The 25,234-nt window shown below is 38.5% G+C and overlaps 1 protein-coding gene across 1 annotated transcript; it reads left to right on the top strand.

Moving 5' to 3' along the window:
* Nucleotides 1-23,654, top strand: LOC123968138 (doublecortin domain-containing protein 2-like). Its single transcript, XM_046044663.1, has 9 exons — nucleotides 1-872; nucleotides 1,824-1,878; nucleotides 6,817-6,893; nucleotides 7,190-7,324; nucleotides 7,765-7,914; nucleotides 8,871-8,925; nucleotides 9,393-9,570; nucleotides 20,662-20,732; nucleotides 21,398-23,654. The coding sequence occupies exons 1-9, from the start codon at nucleotides 586-588 to the stop codon at nucleotides 22,067-22,069; spliced, it is 1,680 nt and encodes a 559-aa protein (XP_045900619.1). The 5' UTR covers nucleotides 1-585; the 3' UTR covers nucleotides 22,070-23,654.
* The last annotated feature ends 1,580 nt before the right edge of the window (nucleotides 23,655-25,234 follow it).

Raw genomic sequence — 25,234 nt, 5'->3', positions numbered from 1 at the left:
TGTTTACTACAGACTGACATTGTGAATTTTATCAAATAAGCCTGTTGTTCCTCATCAGTTAATGACTGACTACCTGTTGATTACTGCAGTGCAAGGTCCTCGCTGAGAGAACTGCGGCGTGTTACCATAGATACATCCTAACAGCTCCCACGATACTCAGCCGACATCGTGGGGAAACTGCAGACACCCGTCTGGCTTTCATCTTCACCTGCTGCGTAGCTGTGCACACGAAGCAGATAACTTTCCTTTGTAGCGGATTGAGATTCTGCAAAACTTGTGCTATGGATAGTTGTCACTTATAACGCCGCGGTACATCAACAGTTTCATCCCTATGGTCATATTTTTCATTCAGAAACCTCCTCCTTTTGCCCTGAACGCTTTTTGTGTCCAAACTGCCGAACTCGAATATTTGCGTGCCGCATCCAACTCCGCTCAACCTTACACATTTGTCCAGGATGTACCAGCTCTAATGTCATTAAAATGGCCTACAGGCTTTTGTCTCGCAATTGGGATCAACCTGTTGTAAGTTTATTATAACTAAGCTCTCTCTCTCCGTCGCGCGCCAGCTTGCTTTTACGCACAACGATGAGCTCGGAGAAGCCAAACTTTCTGTCACAGCCCGTCGTGAAGAACATTTTCATGTTCCGAAACGGCGATCCTTACTACGACGCTCGCCGGATTGTGATAAATCAAAGGAGGGTGTCCAACTTTGAGACTTTGTTGAGAGAGGTGACCGGCGGGATACAAGCCCCATTTGGTGCGGTGAGAAACATCTACACACCGAGAGGAGGCCACAAGGTGGACAGCTTGGAGAGCCTGCGGAGCGGGGAGCAGTACGTCGCTGCTGGGAAGGAGAGATTCAAAAGGCTGGAGTAAGACTAAACTAACGTTTGGAATAATAATACGTTCAGATGGTTTTTCTCTCTGTAGCTAAGCCTAAAGAATATATATGCATAAATACTGGTGATACAACTGTGGGTGACCAGGGTCAACCCCTCTATCAGTAGGCTATTGCATGCAGGAAGTCATGCTGGTCAGTTGAAATAACTGCTAATAATTAAAATCTCAGTTGAAATACACTGCTCACACACTAACTGGGTCATGGTCTTAATGTATATGTGACTCACCAGTTTTGCACCACTGTTGAGTGAGAGAAGTTTGCTCAGGCCTAAAAATAAGTGGACTTATGCTGCAGATAATGAGATCAGTGCATCAAGTTATTTATAGAATGTAGTGGTGAAGCAGTTGAGTGGGAAGGTATTCTGGACCCATGAAGTTTGTATGGGGTCACCATGCTCCTAGATATTGTTTTTTTTTAATTACCTGGAAAAGATGTGGATGCATTTTGTATATCCTCTGCTGCAGAACTGATACCGAATATATAATGAACTTGCATAGTCATCATCCTCTTGTCCCTTTCACTGTATAGGCTAACACATTGTTGCTTTAATACCCAGAGGAATTGTGTGGAAAATCAGTTCTAATGCAAGGGAAGATAAATACACAAATGATTTACCAACTAACCATTTAGTTACAGTAAATATGTTTGTCCTCATTATGCATAACGTGGCGCTGCACAGTGGGTACGGCTTTAACTGACTGCTAAAATGAGAGGTAGCAGAGACATTATTTAACTGTATAACTGTGAAAAAAAATCAACATGATGAATATCTCTTACTATGTTAAAAGTGTCAGCACAATCACACCACTAACTGATGAAATATAGTAATATTTCTTAGTTTGTGAATTATGATATACCCCTGTTAAAAATCAGAGCTGGGTGTGACTAATTTAAGGCTTACTTCACTTTATTTTGTCTATAGTTATCTACAGATTGGCTCGAGAAGGAAGAGGATGATGCAAACTCTTCCAATGCAGGTATGGCGAAAGTGTGTTTTGTCAGAAAGTCACCTGTGTGTTATTGCAAGTTAATCAAGAAAGGTAAGTTCTTGTTGAATGCATTAAAATGTCTGAGGTTGAAAAAGACTTGACCCCCGCTTTATAAAGATGAATGAAATATGAATCACCATGTAGGAACTGCGATGCCTAATGAAAGTGTAATAAAAGAGATAAAAGTGCGAACAAGAGAAGAAGAAAGGCAAGAAAAACATACTGCCATGTCACTGTGGCACTTCATGAAGGTACAGCTGCTAATAGCTGTGCCTGGAATACCCAATCTGTGTAATCTTTGGCATCATATTAAAACAATCTGCAGAGATGGAACCTGTTTACATAATTCACATAGTCTTGTCAGTCATCCAGACAGTATCAGGGTGTGATGCATCCTTGCATGGCCTTGCCAGGGAAGATCCTCGGGTTCTTCTCCACCTCCTGATCCCTTAGCTTTGCAGTAAGAAGCACTAGTAGCCTCAGATGATTCGACAGGAATGTACTGGATAAGATGGGTTTTTTTCTTTTGAATTTCCAGCTTTGTAAGCTCAGTTATGCTTTAGTAGCCGCATGAGAATGAATACCTTAATTACAAACATACGTCATTGTCTGTTATTTTATTGCATTACTTTAGTTATTTTTTAGAGACTAGTTAAACCCTTCACTGGTTGTGTTTTTATGGCAAGTTTTCAGTTATAATACCCTTACTCAATCCAACATTTCGACATTTTAAACTGCCCCAAAATGCAAGATACATGAGGATTTGGGAACATCACCCCTGCACTCCTGCCCTCACCCACAATGTAAAGGTTTTAGAAAGATCATTTAAGAGAGGTGCAATGTTGAGCATTCCTCTCTGTTGTTTTCGATGAAGAATCACTTTGTTGTCGTCTCAGTGACCATGCATTATTTATTTATGGATCATAATCATCCCTCCTTTCAATGCATCTTTAATCACCAGCTATGAAGTCACGGCCAGAACAAGAGCAGCTTAAAGTCAGGTAGCCCACAGGCTCATCTATTTTGAAAGTCGACTGCAGGTCCCCTTTCCAAATGAAAAGGTTGTTTTTTATTTGTTTATAATGAAATGTATTCTAAGGAAGGCACAGATGTGTGTACTAGCACCCAAAACCTTATTAACTCCGTTCATGTTGTTTTGGGGTCAATATGGCGAGAAATATATGTGCAAAACTTTTACATGCAGAAAAAAACAGTGGGTCACAGAAGGTCTATTCTGTGCTAAAAGTCTGCAGCCCTATTTATTTATTTATTTATTTTGTCGTTGACTTTTGTCCCTGGTGTGTTAACTGCCTCTCTTCACTTTAACATGTTAATCATACAAAGATAATCAGGACCTGCTCTCTGTGTTCTTGATTTGGTCTTATCACCCGCTAGTAAGTAGCATATTCCTCACAGATGACCTTGAGGACTTGTTGTTGCTGCTGTGATTGTGTTGCGAGCATGCAAAGGGCCAATTTAGTTTAAAAGGACCCTGTCTCCCCTTCACCACCCCACTCAACCTGCTTGATTGTGCCAGTTCATGACGAGAACTCTTAGCTGGCTAGATGGTTGGCAAGTTTGTTTCTTTTATTGATTTTGGAGCATTTTAGGAAGGACTAATTACAGGAGGGTCGTGGCCTCAGGCGTACCTTTCTAAATGTGGCTGATTTTGACCACAGCTCAGAAGTCACCATCAGACAATATGCTGCTATGAAGCAATAATTTTTCATGCTTATACTCTTTTTCTATTGTTGTTTCATATTGAAATTAGCTTTTTTGAGGAAATGGGATGACCTGCTAGTTTCACTGATGTTAGTATACGGAAGGAGTGTTTAAGTGAGATGAAAATTGGTCATAGTGATTTTTCACCACCAGTCAAGATGTAGTACCTCGTTATACACAAAACCCTTACATCATACATTAGTGCTGACTTTTTGAATTGATTTAGCTGTATCTAAAATCTGCACTCTCTAGACAGAATCGAGTGGGTGTGAGATGTAGTAAAGTTCATGAGCTGCATTGAAAGTACATGGTATTTCCTTGGTGTTGTTTTCCTGTTAAAGGCACCTGCTACACTGTAAGTTTCATCGTTTTGCTCATTAAATCTGTGCAAACTTTGCACTAAGTACAAAGTGATGGTGTACACGGACACTAAAATGAGCTTTAGGGACTATTTCCTGCTGTAGCATCGAAGAATCTCACATGCTTGTTTATGTTTGTTCCTGGCTTGGATTTGTTACAAACTGTGTGGCATATACTCCTGATAGCTGTGCCATCGGTGTGTGTGTGTGTGTGTGTGTGTGTGTGTGTGTTTGAATGATTAGTTCCTTTCTGATGAGCAGTTGGCACCTTCCCCCTGCGTGGCAATGGGGTGAATGTGACATTTTGATTGATTGGAAGACTAGAAAGGTGCTATGCAAGTATGGCCTGGTCACAATTGAGGAGACCGAACACAGAATAAAATTTTGTGGTTCTTTATTCCATGACTGTACTCAATAAGGGACAGTGTTATTACTGTAATTTTGAGGATCTAAGATAGTTGCAGTTGTAACATAACAAAATAATTACTTTTCCCTCCTGCTGTTCTTTTTCTCTGATATCATAGGCATCTGATATCAACTGTCAGCTTTAATAGTGCGCTTTAGTACTCAAAAAATACCACAGAATATGAATAGTAATACATTTTATTTATAGGTGCCTTTCAGAACACTCAAGGTCACCTCACAAAAACATAATAAAACAGTAAAGCAATAAATCGATAAAATTAACAACTATAATTACAGAGCATAAAATCAGGGTACATAACAGTTACTGTAAACAGACTTAAATTCACTGTCTTCTGCAGATAACTGCACCTAACTAGTAAACTTCAGGTATTAGCTGTCTGTAGACATTAGCTATATCTAGACATAAAAAGTGGCATAGTGCTAGTCATTTGTTTGTGTCTACTAGAGTGCCAACTTGGGAGGCACTCTTAAGACAACTGATGTTTAGTTTTATGTGTCGCCTGGACAAGTCAGAGAATCATATCATTGAAGCCCTAGTCAGTCCTCTGAAAAGCTGCTATAGATACACTTCTAGGTTAAGACGACATCGGTGCAATAGTCTGTATATCCTAGGCTAATATGGAATTTGTATGCATGTTTTTTTATTTATTTATGTATTTCCTTGTATTGTGTACTGTATGATGTGTTATATGGAGCTGTGTCTGCAATAAAGTTATTATTATTTCCCTAGCCATTATTAACTCTCTCTGGACTCTAGACATTAGACAACAGTAGTGGCTCTTTCTAAATAAAGAAAATAAGACAGATACAAATACAAATAACCACATTCAGTAAGCCACACAACTCATATAGTTGTCAAAGTAAAATGCTTAAATTCAATGTGAGACATAAAATACATTCATGCTCAAAATATACTTTTACAAACATTTTTACTGGAGCTCAAAACTAATGTTACATAAAAACAAGAGTCATTAACTCAATCATTCCAATGTGCAGCCTGCGCTCCAAAACACGTCAACACACATAAATCTCCTCTCTAAGTTAGACAGAAACTGTACAAAATGGACACAGCTTATTTAAACAGTCAGATTACACCATGAAGTAATTCTGTTTATAATTACGCTGACCCCACAGTTCAGTGTTTCCCTCAGCATGGCAAAGATACAACCTCGTTTACCAATCTACAGGAACTGGCAGGAATACAAAATCATCATTCTTCTACCTCAGTCTGCAAGCTTATTCACACTCTTATGCGCTAACATTGACAACTGTTTTTGTACTTTGTTGAAGTTTATGGAGATATTTGTCCTGCACATAAACCAAAATGCGCACCTGGGTAGCCGCTTGTTTCTCTGTAGGCTACTGCCAAAACTCTGCGCTCTCGCATGATCTGACTTTTGAGCTGCTGTTAAAGTAACAGTGCCACTTCAAAGAAAAGGGAACTCTATTACAGCATTAATTCCATTCTATACACTCCAAATCCCTCTGTTCCCCTGTTTTACCTGACTACACAAGTACAGTTCATTTAATGTTTTCGGGGAATTTTGATTATTTCAGCAATTATGTAAATTAAAATGCATTTTAATGTTAAATATTCTTCTGTGTTGTAATACCCCCTGACCTCATGCCTTGTTACTGGTACACCCCTGAATATGTCCCACACCGTCACACCGCCTGCATCGCCAGAGAGCACTCACCGACCCCAGAAGACTTTTAATAAATCTACCTTTAATATACCTTATCTCTTTCTCTCTCTCACAGGATCTAAGTGGTAGAGTCACAGTGGGTTACCAGGTGTTATGGGACAAAGCCTTCAGTGCTCCCTCTTTGCAACCTCACAACCTCAAAGGATTACAGAGTGCTCATTCTTTTGCCATCACAGAGATGAGAGACAGATTATTTTAATGTGTACTGTAATAGCTCTTTCTCTTAGCCTTTAGGGAGAAAAGCTGTTTGATGTCACATTATCTTGCTTTTTTTTTTATACCATTTACTGAAATTTCTCACAGCAAAGAAAAAAATCATTAAAAAGTAGATAGATTTTTAAATAATTAAATGAATTATTGTCCACAATATATGCTACATCTAACTGTTGCCACTCTTAGTGGCTCTGACTCTCCAAGCAGTTCTGTTAGCCCTGCTATATTTAGGAGCTGCAGTTAGCTTAAATGTTGTCCATAACTAACTGGACTCCAGTGTCAGCACTGCTCCCTAAAGCAAAAGTCCCTAAAGTTTGCACAGGTCTGTTCTGAGAAATGAGAGCTGTAAATCCCAACTGGACACATTGATCTAATGACAAGCTTTCCAAAGCAGTCATAGGTTCCCTGTTATCAGGATCCAGAAATAAATGTTGTTTGTATGTTTGACATACAGTATGCACTCTTTGACATATTTAACTCTTTTTATCCTTCTTTTCCAGGCCAGACCGCTGCCACCGAAACGGATCATTGTGTCAGCTCGATTCCTGAAACCCATCAAGGAACCATGTACAATATTGTACGTTAAATTTCCCCCATTTCACACAAACCATTTTAAACTGTTTTGCCACAATCCCAACCAATGGATTTTGCCTATAGTTTTCAGATTCACTTACAAGGATATCTTAGTTTGTGTCTTCAATATAGTATATAATATGTATACAACTCTCAACTCCGCAGATAATGTCATGGACTGCTGATTCCTGAACTCACAGTATACTCTTGAACTTCAAGGGATACCCTTGGCTTCACTGAACTCAGAGGGACACTGTACACTAAGTTTTGCTTTAACCATGTGTATTTTGTTTACTTTAGTGTTGTAGCAAATGGAGATGTCTTGAACCCCGCTATGAGGCTGTTGATTCACCAGAGGATGCTTGGCCAGTTTGACAGAATACTAGAGTTGATCACAGAGAAGATGGGTTTGAGAGTCCTGGGGGGTGTTCGAAGGTACAGCCTAAAAAAATGCTCACTTCACATATGGACTGTATTTTTTCCCCTGCGTTATGATATCATGTATGTCGTTACTTGTTAACAAACAACTCGAGAGCAATACATGACAGACATTTCAGACTTACACCACATGTTCTTCCATTATAACAGATGATCTCATTAGATTTTCTCACACCTTGCTACATGAATTTGCATATAAATGAAAAAGAAACAGATTTTCTTTAAACTGCTACACATCACAACTTTTGAATAACTTTGCTCTTGTGATATATGAACAGAAACACACAGTATGTTGACAAATGAAAACAGTATGCACGGGTCAATGTTTTAACTATCTTATAAATTACTTCATACTAATTATGGGATATATTCGGCAACTCAAGTGCATCTTGTTTTGACATACTGGTACGTTTTTTTACGTTATGCCTGTTTCTTAGTCTCTACAGCTGTGAAGGCGACCAGGTGACTGATGGGAATCAACTGGAGAGCAGTCAGCTTTATGTGGCTGTGGGAAGAGAAAGGTTTAAGAAGCTGCCATACAGTGACCTTCTCTTCACCAAACCCAGAGGGACAAGGAGAGTCAATGGGTAAGCACCGCACTATAGAAAATATATTGGAGTAACATGTTGTCTACAGCTTAAAGTTAGAAGTGTTTTTAGTCACACATCTGCTACGTTATGTTGTTATTTGCCATTGCAAAAATATTTTTAAAAACTCACTTTTACAACATGCATGTATCTTTAGAATCTATTCAGAAATACACTGTTTATTAGAAAAGTGTTCTAAAGAGTATTCTATTTGTTTTGTCCTTCCTCATATAGCACAACCAAGTCAGCAAAAGAATGTTGTAATTGGATGTGCCTTTATAGCTTTGGACTTTTCATTTTATTTTTCTTGCTTATCTGCACTCACTTATCTTACTTATCCGTCCTGCAGGACACATATGAAAACCTTTAAACTGACAAATAACTTATTAATTTAACAAGATTGATGAAAAAGACACATTATTAGTATCGATCAGTATGTAGATTCCTAAGTCCTTCATGAAGAGTTGTGGAAATTTAGTACTATGGCTGCCAGGGATGGTTCTTAGAGACCGTTGTGCTCCAGTGTGGCAGCTAATGACTCCTTCAGGGCTAAAATCTGCTTTCAACCCTCCTGAAACCTTCATCGCTTACCTTCAAATATTATTTTAAAGATGGATAATTTGGAGCACGTGAATAAAAATGTTGCCTCTTTTGGTGCCATGTTTAAATCATTTTACAGTTTATTGAAATAAATTAAATCTGGAAGAAAATGTATAAAATTTACCATTTCATATGAACATACACAAAGCTATGTAGCTTTCTGAAAACACAAATGTTTTAGCAGGCTTTTTTTTACTATACTGATTAATTTAAAAAAAAGTACAGTGTGCATTTTCAGATTAACTTTATTTCACTTTACAAAATTACATTGCTAATTTCAGGTGCGTGTGATCATGAATCAGTGTTGTAAGGCATAACATAAACATAAAATAATTTTTTGTCTGTTTTGTTTACAGAATGAAAGCTTACTCCCTACCGCCTATCTACAGATTCTCCAAGCAAAATGGAAATGTAAGAATTGCACATGAATTATTAAGATTATTTTATTAAATAAATAAATAAATTAAATGAAAAATTAATAGCTTGCATACTGGATGTTACTAATTAGCACAGCATTCTTGAACATATACCAAGTAGAGGAAAGTATTTGATTGTCTGTATCATTTAGTTGCTTTGACTTTATTTAATAAAGAACATTGATGAAAGATTTGGAGTAGAAGCGAGTCTTCAAATGTTAAAACTAGTTCAAGTGTATAATTTGGCCTTGTTGTCTGAATAGTAAAAACAGTTCTCATTTATTCAGCCCTGACAATATTTGGCCTTAACTTTGAAAGCAAAACTGTGAGCATTCATTTAAAAAATGCCAGGTCATGAACTTCAGATAAACAGAAGCAGAGAGTGTTGATATTCCCATGCTGCATATGCTCTAATTGTTGTCAAGTTTTTCGCCAACTGAACTTGACTTATATTTCCTCCAGAGTAAGTCTATGGTACGATGCAGCGATAGTGGCGATGGAGACTCCAAGGCCTCTCCTCCAGGCCAAAACAACAACGAACACCTGTCCTCCATCGTCAGACAGATCTCTCAGGCCAAACTCACCTCCCTCAGGAAGAAGAGGAGTGGACAAAGCATGACCCTCGGCATTTCTGATAATGGTAAATGCAGAAACATGTGGAGCAGATTGGAATGGAATATGTTATACCTGCTAATTCCAAATAGGCCTGACGAAGATAGTGTGGGTTTGGAGCTCAGCAGCACCATATTCAAAGTCAGAACAAGGAGATACAACTGTAGTTCCTATTTGTGTCTTTTTTGTTTGAGTATTAGAGATTTGTTGAACAATAGGAATTTTAATCAACAATTATCTTATGTAAAGAAAAAATTGCTGTTTATAAATCCATGATAAAGTGAATATATTCCTGGGTGGATGCATACATATGCGGCTGCGTGTATTTGTGCAATTACGAAGGTGAATGCGTGGCTCAGAAGACAGAACGTCACTTCTAACAACAATGTCACTCTGTCATACTGTCACTGCTACCCGGCCTTTTAATGTCTGTATGTCTCAATTGTATTGTCCCATAAATAATTACTATAACATGTGGCACAGATAGGCCTTTTATGCAATTATGATGAGTTAGACAGATATATGATGTAATGCATGGCCTTTGAAATCTTATGTAACCTGCTACAATCTCAAATGCCCACATAGTGGCACTGTTGCTCTGCTAAAAATGTAGCAAGTAATATTGAAAGTAGGTTTAGCATGATGACATTAACTACTACTACAAGAAACACATTACATCATCTTCTGGAGTTATTATAATGTCCTGCAGAAACTCTGTATCTCTAGTGAGTCTTTACTTTTGTCCTCATTGGCAGCTGGCACTCCTCTGAACATTAAGATATTTAGTTGCACTGGGACCCTAACAGATGTTTTCCATGAATGGTATACGCATTTTATGTAACAATGTGCGTGGGAATTGAGAGCATTTTACTGTAAAAGTGATTTCGATTTTCTGCAGACGGCCTCTGACATTATTGTAACGCCTACTGCGGTATGAACCACATTACGTCATCTTGTGGCTCATGATAGATGTTGCCTGTTTCGTCGTCTGGCAGGAGAGTTGACAGCCGAAGCCTAAAGGAGCGTGGAGAATTGTGTCTGTGGTTCAGGGGAGCTGGCATTTTGCATCAAAAGAGTGGGATGAGGAATGTGCGTGTGTCTTTGTCTGTGTCTGCACGTGCACGTGTGCTTTTGGAACCTGTAATGTCACCCTCAAAATCCTCAGTACATCAGATTGCATGGCATGTCGTATTACAGGCAGAGCAAACCATGTTGCGTTATTGGTCCCCTTGGGTGACATTGACCAAAGATTAAATTAACAGACAGACAGCTTGGAAAACAAGATCAGGCATTAGACAAGATTGTTTGAATGGCTTAGAGAGCATATCCCGTTATCATGCACCGTTCACTGTTTGACCTATTGTCTTTTTCAAATGCTGTCATTCTTTTCTTAATAGTTCCCTTATTTGTTTGGCTTAGTATTTGAGTGTAGTATATATAATACAGTCTATGTATGGAAGTTATGGTCTCTGTTCATGGTTCTGAACAGACTTTTTGTAAGAGACAGTAAGTTGAGGTTTACCAAAGGTATCTTTACTCTTTTTGTTTCTCTCACAAATTATATCAATGCTAAAATGTTTGTGCATGTGGCTGCTCTAAAGCAAACAAGCTGGAGTCATAGCTGCCCACTGGCTTACCAAAAACAAATGAGTTTTGTACCCATTAGCAGCTACATTTAGTGCTGTGGTCATGTTTGTCCGGTTTACTTCTAGGAACACAGCATTCATATCCGCATTTGTTGAGAGATTCACAACAACAGCACATACGTACATACCGTTGTTATTTTCCCTTTGGGAAATCCTGCCCTGGCTGGGCATGAGGTAAACAGACCCGTTCTGGTGCCAAAAGGAACATAGCCAAAAAGTTGACTAGCAGAGGCTGTGGAAAGGACACAGCATGAAACCCACACTTCAGATCTCCGGTGTGCTGGAACACTGGAATGAAAACAAAAGATTATCATAAAGGTGTCATTATAAATGTATTTCTGAGGGGGTGGTGGGGGAGATAGAGCGATGCACAGACTGAAAGAAGAAGAGAGACGAAAAAAGGCGAATGAGACAGAGTGGCCGCGTAACTCGAGATTCTCCCTCTGTTCCGTGCTGACTCTGTTGTGACATAGAGGTTAGTTTTCGTGTGTGTGTATGTGTGTGTGTCAGCATGCCAAGTCCCCATTATTCACTGTCTATCAGCTGCTGGGAGCCAGACTGAGGTTAACTCCAGCAGTTTCTGTCTGGTGTATTGTAAAGCTCCTGACTTTTCTGCTTCATTAGAGTGAACACAGTGGTGAGTGACAGCAAAGACAACGGGAGAGGCAATGCGACAACTCATGCAGCAAAGGTCATGGAATGAATTTGAACGTTCTATAACAAAGACATCTGGCTTAGAAGACTTAACCAACAAGACATGTTTGTCACCCAAAACAGTTACACTTTAAGCAAGCTCTTTTAAATTGGGATTGACCAGTGTTAGCTTTTTCTTTCAACAACACATCCATGTTCAGGTTGTATATAACCAATGAGCAGGTGTTGTTAACCTCACACTAGAAATAGGACATTCATCAGTGTTCCCTTTCACAAAGGGACCTGTGGCCAGTTCAGTTAATGGCTCCCTTGAGAAGGAAGGAGAGAAGAAGTAAAAAGAGAGGCAGCAGGAAAGGTAAAAGAGAGAAGAAGAAAATACAGGTTATGGGGCATAGGATGTAAAGAGAATGGAAGATAAAAGAAGGTTAAATAAGAGGGAATAAAAGGTTGAGTTGATGAAGGTAGAAGGGAATTATGACGATGGAGGAAGAGGGAAAAAAAGAGCACAGGTGGAATCAAATAGTGACCATGATGAATAGCCTGAAATGGTGGAGCATGAGCATCGAAAGGGGAGAAAAAAAGGCCCAGAGATATTGAAGGGATGGGAGGGGTTTGGATAATTGCCTTTCATTTGGATAATCTCCCCATTTAGAGTCATCAAAGCAGAATTTTACTTGCCTTTGGCCCTTGCTGGGGCCAAATTGCTGCTCTGAAAATCAACAAAAGAGCATTGCACTTTAAGAAAGAAGGGAGAGGGAAAACACAGCAGAACTGGAAGGAGAAGGGCATCCACTGACAGAGGGTGTGTCTACTGATTATCAGGATTCTTGCATGCGTTGTCTGTGTCTCTGCATTAGTGAGAAACTACACAACTATTGTGGGCCTTTTTGATTTTCAAAATGATGTGTGTGTGCGTGTGTGTGTGTCTATGTCAGGTCTATTTTTAACATGTTTAGTATCTTTCAAAATAAGCAAATTGGCCTCCTTTATATAATGGTGAGAATATGACCAAGAATTACAACATTGATGATACACAATTGCTGCTTTTACACGCATATGTGTCCGGATTGGCACAGACAAGAATGAGGTTAGTTGATGCAAAGTATAATCAATACATAACATGATGTAGTACCTCCTATGGATTTCCATGCAGACTCAGCGGCCTGTAACTCAGTAATATGGTAGAAACGACTTCGAAAAGTGTAACAGCAGTTCCAGTTAATAGTACATTTTACAACAGCAGGAAATTAGACACACACACCCAAAGGTCTTCATCCTGTGCTCTTTCACACACGAACACCTACAGAGCAGTTTTGTATCTCAATTGTGCGGTCTCCAGTTTCAAATAACCCATGTAACACTGCCAGCGCTGGCGCTGAAGCCTCAAGGACATACACTTTACACAAAAGCTCATGTTCCAAGTAGCCTGCTGCCTTCTTTTCATGTACTGGGCTCCATCTTTGAATGTAGCAGGAGCCAATTCAATTTATGCTACATAGTGGATCCACATTATTTTCGTTGAAGGGATTTTGATTTGAATTGCGGGAAGTTTTAAGTTGACGTATTTTTTTAGAAAAACTCATTTCAAAAAATCTAAATGGAAACATTCTTGGTATTATTTGTTAGTTGAATGTGAGAGAAGTGAAGATTGCTGATGTGAGAGCGTGTGTGTGTGTGTGTGTGTGTATGTGTGTGTATGTGTGTGTGTGTGTGTGTGCGTGTGTGCGTGCGTGCGTGCGTGCGTGCGTGTGTGTGTGTGTTTATGTGTGCACATGCACAAGCCATCCAGACAGATCAACCTTCTGCCTCTGGTGTCATAAAATGTGATGCTGCCTTGGGGAATTAGCCATGTTAGCATATGTATCTGTAATGCCTGTCAGAGTGAAATAGGGTTCAAAACAGCGTTGGGAGGCAGGAGACATGTACACAAAGAGGCAGTGTGTCTTAAATCGTGTGCCTGTGTCAAAAAAAAAGAGGCTCAGCGGCGAAGGATGAGAGATGGCAACATTTAAGAACGTCTTTTTCACCTCTCTTTGCCAAGTTCTTAGAAATTGTGGTTTCTGTTATGTGTGTTATGTGTGTGCCTGCTTTTCTGTGCATTCGTGCAACACACTCATATGTCACATTTCAGACAACACGGCCATCCTTACCAATCCCTCCTTCATTCTTCCTCTCCTTTCATCTCTCCTTTTTAACTACAGCAGAAAAAGGTTCTTCATGACCCTTTGATGCAGGATTACTGGATTAAAGAGCAGGGTAGCTGTGCTAATCTGCTGCATTAATCTGCTAACAAGTGTTTCAGCTGTGACATACAACAGAGCCGGCTGTGACATATGAAGTATAGAGTTAAAACGTGTGACACTTTCAATGACGCATTTCCCCCCATTTCTGTCACTTCTAATCTAGCCTGCTTTGCGTGTTTTTGGTTGTGTTTTTTATTTATTTATTTTTTTTTGAGCTTGAGCTAGTAGATGCACATCTGGAGAAGTTGTCATTGGAAAATCTGCAAGATTTGTATCAGCCAGAGACACCAGAACAGCGTTGCCATTCAACCAAAATGGTAAGGGTAAATATGTGACATTTTGTGGAGATCTAAAGTTTACATCACTTGTTGGAGCCAGGCTTAGGAGGGCATCTGGAGTTGCTGGGTTGCCATCATTATTATAATGCATTTGGGAAACATTTTCAAATGTTGTGCATTATTGTCATTTACCCGTTTTAGTCCAAATAATGCAGTTTGGGGTGCAAAGACAACATGAAAACATATTGCAAAACATAAAATAACATCAGCACAGTGCAGATTTTACATGATAAATGAGTAGAGTAATTACTTCCAGTTCAGAGAGGGATCTGCTTGTGTAAACAGAACATCAACATCATGTTAATGAAGTTATTGGTTAGGAAGACTTAAATTGCATTAAAAATAGCTGTATTTTATAGCATGCAATTATGGGTTTTTTTGGTGTGTTAAGAAAGAAAAATCTAAATTTTAAATGTTTGTTGATCTTGCACTAATGACAGAAGCCAGTCAGAATAAAACCTTTGTATAATCAAGAGTCTTGATTGTAAGGTTTCAGGCAACTGTGAGGAAAGAAAGAGAACAAACCATACATTATTAAAATATTAAACTGAAACCATGACCTTTATAAATATTCTCTGCCTGTCTGACTGCAATATTGTTAGAGGCACTTTCCTCTGATTTAATGTCAAAGCTATTTAAGCACATGGCTGCACATACTGCAGATGAGAGGTATTTTCTGCACTAGGCTACTGAAAAAGTTAACTTTAGAGATAATGGATGGTATTTATTTATTCAGATGTGCCTTGGAAACAAATATTAATGTAAATGATTTTATACACAAGAAATACTTCATAAAAACAGTGCATTCAACATGTTAAGGAAAAATATACTTATAGTATTTTTTGTTCTAACCACAGTATCCACAAGGCTTTTATTGAAAGCCTTTAAATGGACACTAGCAATTTAGCATTGCCCTTTCATAAATCTAGGTTACAGATTTAAAAAAGAAAGGTCATAATTGTAGCAGCTGAGGCAGCTATATCGTGACTCAGCTCAATAGCATCTGTCGGTATACAAGCTTCCTCCAAAGCCAGAAGACATTTTACAACAGTTTTGTTTTTTTACTGCTAGAGCTTGTGATAGGTAAACTGAACTTTATGTTTAAAATCAATGGTGTGCTCCCTTGATATAGTACTTGTGGTGACTTTTGAGTCACTAATTTAGTTTTTACAGAGTAGTAGTATGATATATATGGTACGTTGTGCTTAGCTGTGATATGGTGGATTGCTGACTGCAAAAGTGTTAGCAAATTTGTTTGTATGACGCTAAACATGAAGGACATGTTTACAGAGAACATTACCCTAAGCCCAAATCTAATGTTTCTCTTGATACTTTCACTGCTATGTTGCCTTATAAACCTATTAATTACATGAAAATGTGTTGTGTATGTAGCAGTAGCAGCTGGATAGTTTTTCTGTGTCACATCACTATAAACTCAACACCAACAGGGCCTTTCTCATGGTGGCCGGCACACAGCTATTAAATATTTTAACAGGACCCTGGTCAGTGATTGGAGCACACTTGCTGAGTGGCAACATTTCATAATTACCATTCAGAGTTACTACCCATGTTGTTTTACACCCCACTGTAACTCAGCCATGTGCTGAGTGGGTTAAATCCACTGGGTGTATATAAGCAACATGCTGTACTGAATGGTGATATACATTCGGTGTTGTGTCAAGTGATTTAGATACATTAAGTAGTACGTCAAGACTTGAGTGATTATTTAACATGGCAGAGCTAATCCGCCCAAAGCAGAATTGACTTGTGGCTTGTGGAGGCCATGGTAACGACTTTTCCATGCTTTGGTTTACAATCAGAAATACAGTATGTATTAAAACGGTGATCTTTATTTATTTAGAACTACAACTTGGGGATTGATTTTTCAGAAGTGGCTTTGAAAGAATAAAGATTCTGCTCCACTCTAGCCAAAACAAAAAAAAAACACAGTACACAGTAGTACTTTTGACCATGGCATCCAAAGCATGCCCAAGAACCCAAGAACACATTTTCCCAGGGTGCTTGTAACGCAGATGTCAGCCTGTCAGAGCTCACAATGTCTGAGTGTCTCATGATACATCAGCAACAAAAAAGGATCCGATAACAAACGTGTATTCCATTAAGTTGTGATAGAGGCTTGGTTTTGTTCGGCATTCCTTTCCTTACAGGAAAAGCATTGGCAAAACAACCAATTGTTATTAACCTACAGTTAATATAAGGTGGTCAGTGAGTGCACAGTAACTGCTGGATTCAGAAATGTTTTTGATGATGTTATCATGCAATAAGTAGGCTACAATGAGATCAATTCAATTATTTGAGATTTTGTTCTTGAGATTTTCAGTCCTCTTACTGAGTTAAAAACCCTCACTGAAATGGTTTTCTAGTACTCAAGACTAGAGAAAGCTTTATTCAGTTCAGTATGTTTTCCCAGAGGTGTCACAGCATGGAAAATGTCTTCTAATCTCAGAAAAATGGCATAACAGCTTCCAGAGAAACTGGAATAAATGATTTGGGCATTGAAAACATTAAAAACAGCAGGTTTCTCCAGCACAGTACCTTCAGAGCTGTTAGAAGCCACATACATCCTCAATAAACCTATTCATGGTTCTATTTGCGATGGGGAAAAAACATATTCATGCACTGGTCTGCTACAGATTTCCTGTGGAGTCAAAAACTTGATTGCACTGCATTGTATGGCTTTTACTCAGAAATGCTTCCTGGAGGAGTGAAAAAGCTTTTCTGTGAAAAGATACGGTGATAAAATGTACAATGTGGCTTTTTTATTTTGTCCAACAAAAGAAAAGCTGCATTCACATGTTGGCTCACCACCCGACTCCCTGCCGACTTTAAACTCATTGCTACATTTTATGCAAACAAGAGAAGACTTTTTACACTGTAGTATAGATTCAGGGTCTATCTGAGCAAAGGAACAACAGAGGGATTGTTTCTGCTATCATAAATATTGCTATGTTAATAATTAAGCTTAGTAATATAATCCATCTGTGATGGACTGGCGAACTGTCCAGGGTGTACCCCGCCTTTCGCCCAATGTCAGCTGGAATTGGCTCCAGCCCCCCGCGACCCTGTACGCAGGATAAGCGGTTGATGATGGATGGATGGATGGATGGATGGATGGAATATAATCCATATATATTGAATGGAATAGTATTTACATCATGTTACCTGGTGTAAACTGCAGACTGGATTGGGGTTACTAGAATTGGATGAGCACATCAAATGGAAACACAGATCAAAGCAGTGCTGCACAGTGTTACTGTATATTGCTGAGGTGTAGACATGGAGACCACCGAAGACCTGTTTTTTGTTTTACAAACCAGTCCCCTAAAACTAAAACCCTGCACCAGTAAGGCCGGATATCTGTGTTTGCGTGTTTGTAAAGAGAGAGGGAGATGGTTTGCTTGTTGCGGAGAGGGAGGTTGTTGTAGTTTACTACCTGCTATCGCTACATCTTCATGTGTGTTTTATTACATTTCTCTGGAAACAACAGTCATTTATAACTTTGCCTTTCATAAGAATGGCAGCAAGAGCCATTTATATGAGTAATTATACCCACTTACAGTTGCATCCTTGTTTTACCTCACACTGATGGATGAGATGTAGCACTACTTCGGAAATATGGTTGTGCTCTATATGCGTTTGTGCACCGGTAGTGTGAAGTGAAGGAAGGAGTAGTATGTGTGGTTTTGTCTGATTATAAAAAAAAAAGAGGGATAGAATGACACATATCTGCACACTTACACATATACACAAAACTGTGTAGCCATTTGGAATGCCAGGACCCAAATCTACTGGATTTAATGAAGAGGAAGAAGGGGAGATTCTAAATATTGTGTTTAATTTGATTTAGCATTTTCATGAGCCGGTGCCTCATCCTCAAATCATGTTAAGATGTTTAGAGTCATAGCAGCTCATCCACTGCTTACTGCTTACGCTCAATCGTTCGGCCCTCGCTGTTAATGAATGCGGGCGATTTCCATAAAATATTCTTAAAGAGGTCCGTTATTATTACCATAACGTTTCATCTCCCACCATAGCTAAACTTCAATCAGTTTTGCATTTGAAATGCATTAAATGTCTCCATAAACTCTTCTAATCTCTACCCGAGTCATCTTTCTTCTTTAACTGGTATGTGTAGAAAGGGAAACTAATATTAAAGACATTAATTACACTGTTTCTGTTCTCCCCCTCTTCCTGCCTCACTCTTTTGCCGCTTATTTTCTGATTGAAAATTTCAGTCTCATCCAGTGTTTCAAAACAAGTGTGTAATTATGTTGTTTATCAGAGCGTATAGTTGTATTCCTCTTATGATGTTTTGGGTTAATTACTCCAAGGCCTTTGATGCACATGCTCACATGAAAACTAAAAAAAAAAAAAAAAGATATTCATTTTGCACTCCAACAAACCTGCCTTGCTGAGCTGATTGCTTCAATAGAAATGAGTGTGTTGCTGGTATGGAGCTGGGGTCTGATGTCTTCGTTTAAACATCAAGATCCACAGTATCACTACACAGTTGTTTAGACAGTAAAGTATGACAGACATTTCCTCTTGGGGACTATGCAAGATATGTTTATTTTGTTTTTTTTCTTTCAACCAGTCTACTATTTTGCTCAGTCTGCATTACACATTGTGTCCTGGGTGGAACAATCTTGACTGCAGCTTGCAACTTTGTTAAAACTTTAGCAGATGAAACCAGTCATTTATCTTATCAAAAAGAAAATGTGGGGCCCATTTCTCTCTTCAAGTCAACTTTGACCTGACCTGAGGGAACCTCTTTAATGGGACTGGATTATGTTTCTGTATTTCTGTGTTTGGGGATATGTACAGTATCACCTTAAAGCAATGGTTGAAGTGGAACAACATCTGCCTTTATATACATGTGATGATTATTAGGATGATTACTGCACTGGGGATAATAATAATAGTGATGAAGGTGGTTGTGATCTAATGTGACATTTGTATTCTGGACCTTCTCACCACCTTGAACTCTCTTTGGCACACTTCCATTGTCTGGGGAAGTTGTTTACTTGCCTGAAATCGTCTTGAGTGTTTTTCATCCTCGCCACCAGGTGTCACTCTTGTGCTGTGCCTGTGCAAGCCTGAAAACAGCTGTGGTGTGAAAGATGTATTTTCAACATTTTTTTTTTCAACAAGTCACATATTGGAGGATGAATAAAAGTTCCCTTATTTAAAGGAGATGTTTTATGGATTTCTGGAATGATGTAATGGTCTTTAAAATAAGTCAGCACATAAAGGAATATTAAACCTGTACAATTACATAAGTGAAAAACAAACTGATTGTAAGGATTTTACATCACTGAGTGGAATTAGATTCATCTAACTTAACACTGTGCTGTAATGTGCAGCGTTTCTTTGTATTCTGTATCATTTAGTCTTTTGGGGCCTTTTCAAAACGGACTGTCACTCTTTAAATTTAAATATTATTCATGTCTTTGATACAATTCATGTCATTTTATTACCTCTCTGTTTTGTTTGATTTGGTGTAGAAAAGTCTGTTTGGATGTTCATGGAAACAAGTTTCTGCCACTATATATCAAAGTTTCCTCCTCACTAGAGGAAGAGCTGTCCAGGCTGGGCCTAGATCCTTCTCACAAGTGGTGTAACAATAACTATCATAATAGAAAGTAAACTCAGTTGTGCATGTGTTTACTCCCCTGCAGCAAAGTCGCAGACATCAGCCCAAGGATCGGTACGTGATGTCACCGTCACACAGAAGCGCTTCTGCCGGCTACACATACAGGTCTGTGTGTGGCGGTGGCGTCACTCACTGACCCTTCAGAAATGCTTGGGGAAATGTAGCGTGTGTGGAAGCTACCGCTACTCGGTCAGTAAAAGAGCTTCATTACTGAAAAGCTATTTGATTCAGAATATAGCGAAGCTACCACCAAGCTACTGAGAAATGTAGTTAAACTAGTAACGGCGCTACTTGTAGCGATGCTCCTGCCCAACACTGTAAATTTTTAAGTATTTACAGCAGGGTGACACCCATCACTCACTTTTCACATTATATTGCCCCTAATAAGCCCATTCAGGGCAAAATATCACACATGCATAAGGATGAAACCCATGCATATGTCATAATAATATTACACTGAAACATGCTTTGACTGAACTCCATTTTCTGTAAAATCAGCCCATGCTAACACTAACTTGCTTTGCTCAGATTCTACTACTTTCACTGTTATCTCTGCATTTCCAGATGATATTGAATCAAAGGCTGACGATGGAAACACTAAGGACAAGACCCTTCAAGACCAGCCAGCTGAAGAGGTAAACATACAGCATACATACATAATGGATTATTAGGAGCTAACAATGGCATCTTTGTAAAGAGATGTAGGTTCTGACCTAGCCTCTCATTAGGGCACACAGCAGGCACACTGCCTGACATAACTGCAGGTTTCTTTGTTGCATGTCAGTCTTCTCTCATGATACCTGGAAAAACTAGAATAAACCTTCTACAGGGTTTATTCTATTTTGGGATGCATATATTTTTGTATCTATGAGCCAAAATGTCTATTTGAACCACTTTAACTCAATGATTTAAGAAACAGAATTCATATTATCTATAGTCCATTGTTATTTATAGACTTTGATTTGTATTTGTACTAATACTAATTACAATTATATCATTATGTAATACATATCACCCAATGATTACAAAATAATAAATACCTATTGTTTTATATACCATGGTGCATTAGGGAGCCCAAATGCTTGCTGGTTCTCCACTATGTATTGCATTTTGATTTACATGCCATAAAAAGGGTCTTGAAAAAAATACATAATGCTTTGGCTCCACTTGATTTGTAAGTGCTCATGACTCAAAATGCTGCCACTCTCTCAGAGAAATATTGTAAACAATCCAATTACACTCTATGCCTGTTAAAATATTTAGAGCTATAAATTGTTCCTGTGGTATTATTGCATTACAGAAACCTGCAGATGATGAAACTTCTGCAAGCAAAGAAGAAAATGAGGAGAACCAGGAGACAAATGGTCAAAAAGAAGGAGGGGAAGAGGAGAATGAAAATGAAGAGCAAAATGATGAAAATGAGGTAGATGCAACAGCAGGACCTGAGGAGAAGGAGGAGGGTAAGAGTGAGGGGCAGGGGTCCAACAGTAGCAACAGTGATAAGACCTTGGACAGTAAAGAGAAAGAGGATGGAAGCCATACATCTTCTGAGGGTGAAAAGAATGAGCAAGGAAAAAATATAGAAGAAGAGAAGCAAGATAGTGAGAGTGGAAATGGGGAGAATAGCAGTAAGGACCAAGTTAATGATGTAGACACAGGAGAGACAGAAAACAGCGATGACCTGGGGAAAACTCCATCAGATAACGAGACAAAAGAGAACGATGGCAACAGAAGTAGCAACAGTAACCAGGAAGAAGATTTGAGCAAAACAACAGAGGGAGCTACCAAAGAGTCAGGAGAAGAAGAGAGACAGGTGAATGGAGAGGTCAGTGGAGAAGATGATGATGTGGAAAGTGAAGCAGAGCTGGACATGGGCGAGACGCATTCAGCCAGTAGCAAAGATGCCACAGCAAATGGAGAGAATGGGGATGATGATGATGGTGATGATAATAATAATAACAATCAAGATTAAAGCAAGAAAAAGGATGATTAGGAAAGAAAAAGAGAAAGTACTTGAAAGAGCAGTGCTGAAAATATTTAGTATCTAAAAATAATTGGCAAAGCGAGGCATGTAAAGAAATATTACTAGATGATAGAATCTGGACTGAAAATAAACAGTGTCTCAGAGTCTGTTGAGCAGATGATTGTGATGATGGAGACAGAGGTGCATATCTATAAGTAAGTGATAAATGCAAATCATTAAAAAACTATCAACATTCCAGGTGTGTATTAAAAGCTATTTATTAAAACATTATTCTTAACCTTCATGGCATAAACATACAAAACAAATAAAAGCTATAGTAATATATTCTTATTTTTCAAGACTTACTGTTTCCTCTTTGGCTGCTTTATTGTTTTGGTACACTGTCTGTGAGCACTGTAGTGAGTACTGTTGGGAAATTAAAATGTAGTTACAGTCACGCATTCACTGTTTTTAAAATATATATTTAAAGGGGCTATGTGTAGTTTTCAGCCGCCTCTAGCAATGCGGTTTCAGATTCAAGCTCATGAGCAAGCCAAAACAGAGTCCGAAACACAGCAGACAGCATCACACAACATGCTGGAAACTCAGGTGAACTCCCATTTCAACATTATAGTAATATTTTTATCAGTTTGACGTTTAACTAGTCCATGCTCATTGCACGGTAATTTTACAATGACTGCATTTAGACGACATGATACAGTATGTCCGTGTTAGGTTGTCCACCAATAACTAGTTGTGTATCTTGCACTGGAAGCTCAGCAATGTCACAGCTAAATTTATTGGATGATAACGAAAACGGTTAGTGAGCTAGACTTATTATTATAAATAAGATTGTTGCCACACTTTACAACAGCTAGATTGTAGTAAGTAACATCACTGTGGTAAATGGCTCTTCCACTGTGGTGTCTTGCACCGTCATGTTGCATTATTGTATTATGTGGGTCACGGAAATTGCGGCTACTGAGACCGGCAAAAAAGCTGTGTATCTGAGTATCAGTAAAACAACAATAAATCTAAACTGAACATTACGAAGCAAATAATGGTAGATTCATGCTAACAATAGCTGGCTGCTCCTTCCTTGCTATCTAAGTTGAGCCAACTGAAGCACAAAATCACAATATAGCCTATTTCACATGCTTTAGAGTAATGTTAGTTTACCAGTCTAATAGGATGAAAGCCAACAGAGGTCTCTCCGTGACTGTGAGGTTACAACACGCTCACAAATATACAGTAAAAAAATGATTTACTGATAAGTGATTTCATTAAAAAAAACTATATGTAGCCCCTTTAACAGGTATGATTACACTAACTGCTTGTTTTTAAAGATGTTTTTGTATGTATGATATTTTTGTCTATTTCCCAAAGCAAGTGATACAAATTTACTTTTAAAGTAAGTACAATAAGCTATGTGAAATACTGTAACCATACTGCATGTGTCTGAATGTTCATCTAAATCATATAATCATGAATACAGTTTGAAAGTCTTATCTGTAAAGCTGTTGGAAATCACGATGTTTCATCATGTAACCCCTATGTCTTTAAGATGCTTTAGTAAAACATACTTTGCTCCCTCTCTTTATCACTGTTACCTCACTCTAAAGTGACTCTAATCAAATTTGTCAAAAAATAATGAAAATATACTTAAAGCAACATTATGTAGTAATTTTATCTAAATAAATAACAGCTTCAAAATCATTTTGATGGTACGCTGACTTGTAATAGGGTGATTAGCCTCTCTGTCATTACCACTCCGGGCTCTCTACACCAGCTACTGCTTTATGTAACATTGAAATCACAGGCAGGACATTGATCACAGCAGCGGATTGCTTTACAGCACCAACACAACTTTTCAGCAAGCAAGCTGAAAGAAGAAGCAAAAAGTATATAAAGTTCTTTGGAAGAAGCTAGTAATCTCAAAGCTCAAGAGCGAGAGACCAGACTCTCAAGACAAGAGTAACTGGCTTTTACTTGTTGCCATAAGCTAAAAGAGCTGAAAGGATGTCAGACAAATGTTCAGCTAGCTTTCTTTCTGTAGTAAGTAATAACTTATAATAATTATAATAATAATAATCTTTATTTGTAGAGCACTTTTCAAAAACAAGTTACAAAGTGCTTCAACAAGTGCAAAGACAATAATACCCAAAAGACAATAATACAAAAACAATACAAGATAAAAGCAAGAAAACATTGAAAAGACTAAAATACTCATTTAAGATAAATATAAAATAAGTAAAATAGAATAAAATAAAAGGGATAAAATAAAGTCAAATAAGATCGGGAAAGGCTCTCCTATAAAAGTGTGTTTTAAGAAGGGACTTAAAAGAGTTCACTGACTCAGCCGACCTGATTTCCTCGGGCAGGCTGTTCCAGAGCCTCGGGGCCCTGACTGCAAACGCTCTGTCCCTTTTGGTTTTCAGTCGAGACTCTGGAACAGATAGCAGACCTCTGCCCGAGGATCTCAAGGTACATGCTGGTGCGTATGGGACTAAAAGGTCAGAAATATAACAAGGCGAGAGGCCACGAAGAGCTTTAAAAGTGATCAATAAAATTTTAAAGTCAATTCTAAAACACACTGGGAGCCAGTGTAATGAAGCTAAAATAGGAATGATGTGGTCATATTTCTTTGTTCTGGTTAAAAGCCTGGCAGCTGAGTTCTGGACATTCTGGAGTCGATCAGTAGATTTTTGGGTTAAACAAGTGAAAAGGCTGTTAATCAATAATAATAATAAAGTCAATAATCCAGGCGTGATGAGATGAAGGCGTGTAAAATGGTCACGGTGTCCATTTTTGCTATTTCCAAGTTGATAAAAACATGATTGAACAAGCTTTGTGGTGTGCTGCTCGAAATTTAAATTACTATCAAACCAGACACCAAGGTTCTTTGCAACAGGCTTAATGTGATTTACTAGGGAACCAGCAGATGGCAGTATTTGTTTTGCCATCTGCTGGGACCCGATGACCAGGATTTCTGTTTTGTCTGAGTTCAGCTGGAGGAAATTATTTGACATCCATTTTTTAACTTCACAAAGGCAGTTGTTAAGTGAACTCAGCATTCCAGGGTCTGTGGATCTGACGGGCAAGTACATTTGTGTGTCATCAGCATAAATATGAAAAGAAATACCATGTTTATGGATAATATGTCCAAGGGGAAGC

This window comes from Micropterus dolomieu, linkage group LG03 (genome assembly GCF_021292245.1).
Source record: "Micropterus dolomieu isolate WLL.071019.BEF.003 ecotype Adirondacks linkage group LG03, ASM2129224v1, whole genome shotgun sequence".
Taxonomy (NCBI): domain Eukaryota; kingdom Metazoa; phylum Chordata; class Actinopteri; order Centrarchiformes; family Centrarchidae; genus Micropterus; species Micropterus dolomieu.
The sequence above is the reverse complement of the archived record's forward strand: the minus strand, read 5'-3'. Positions and strand labels throughout refer to the sequence as shown.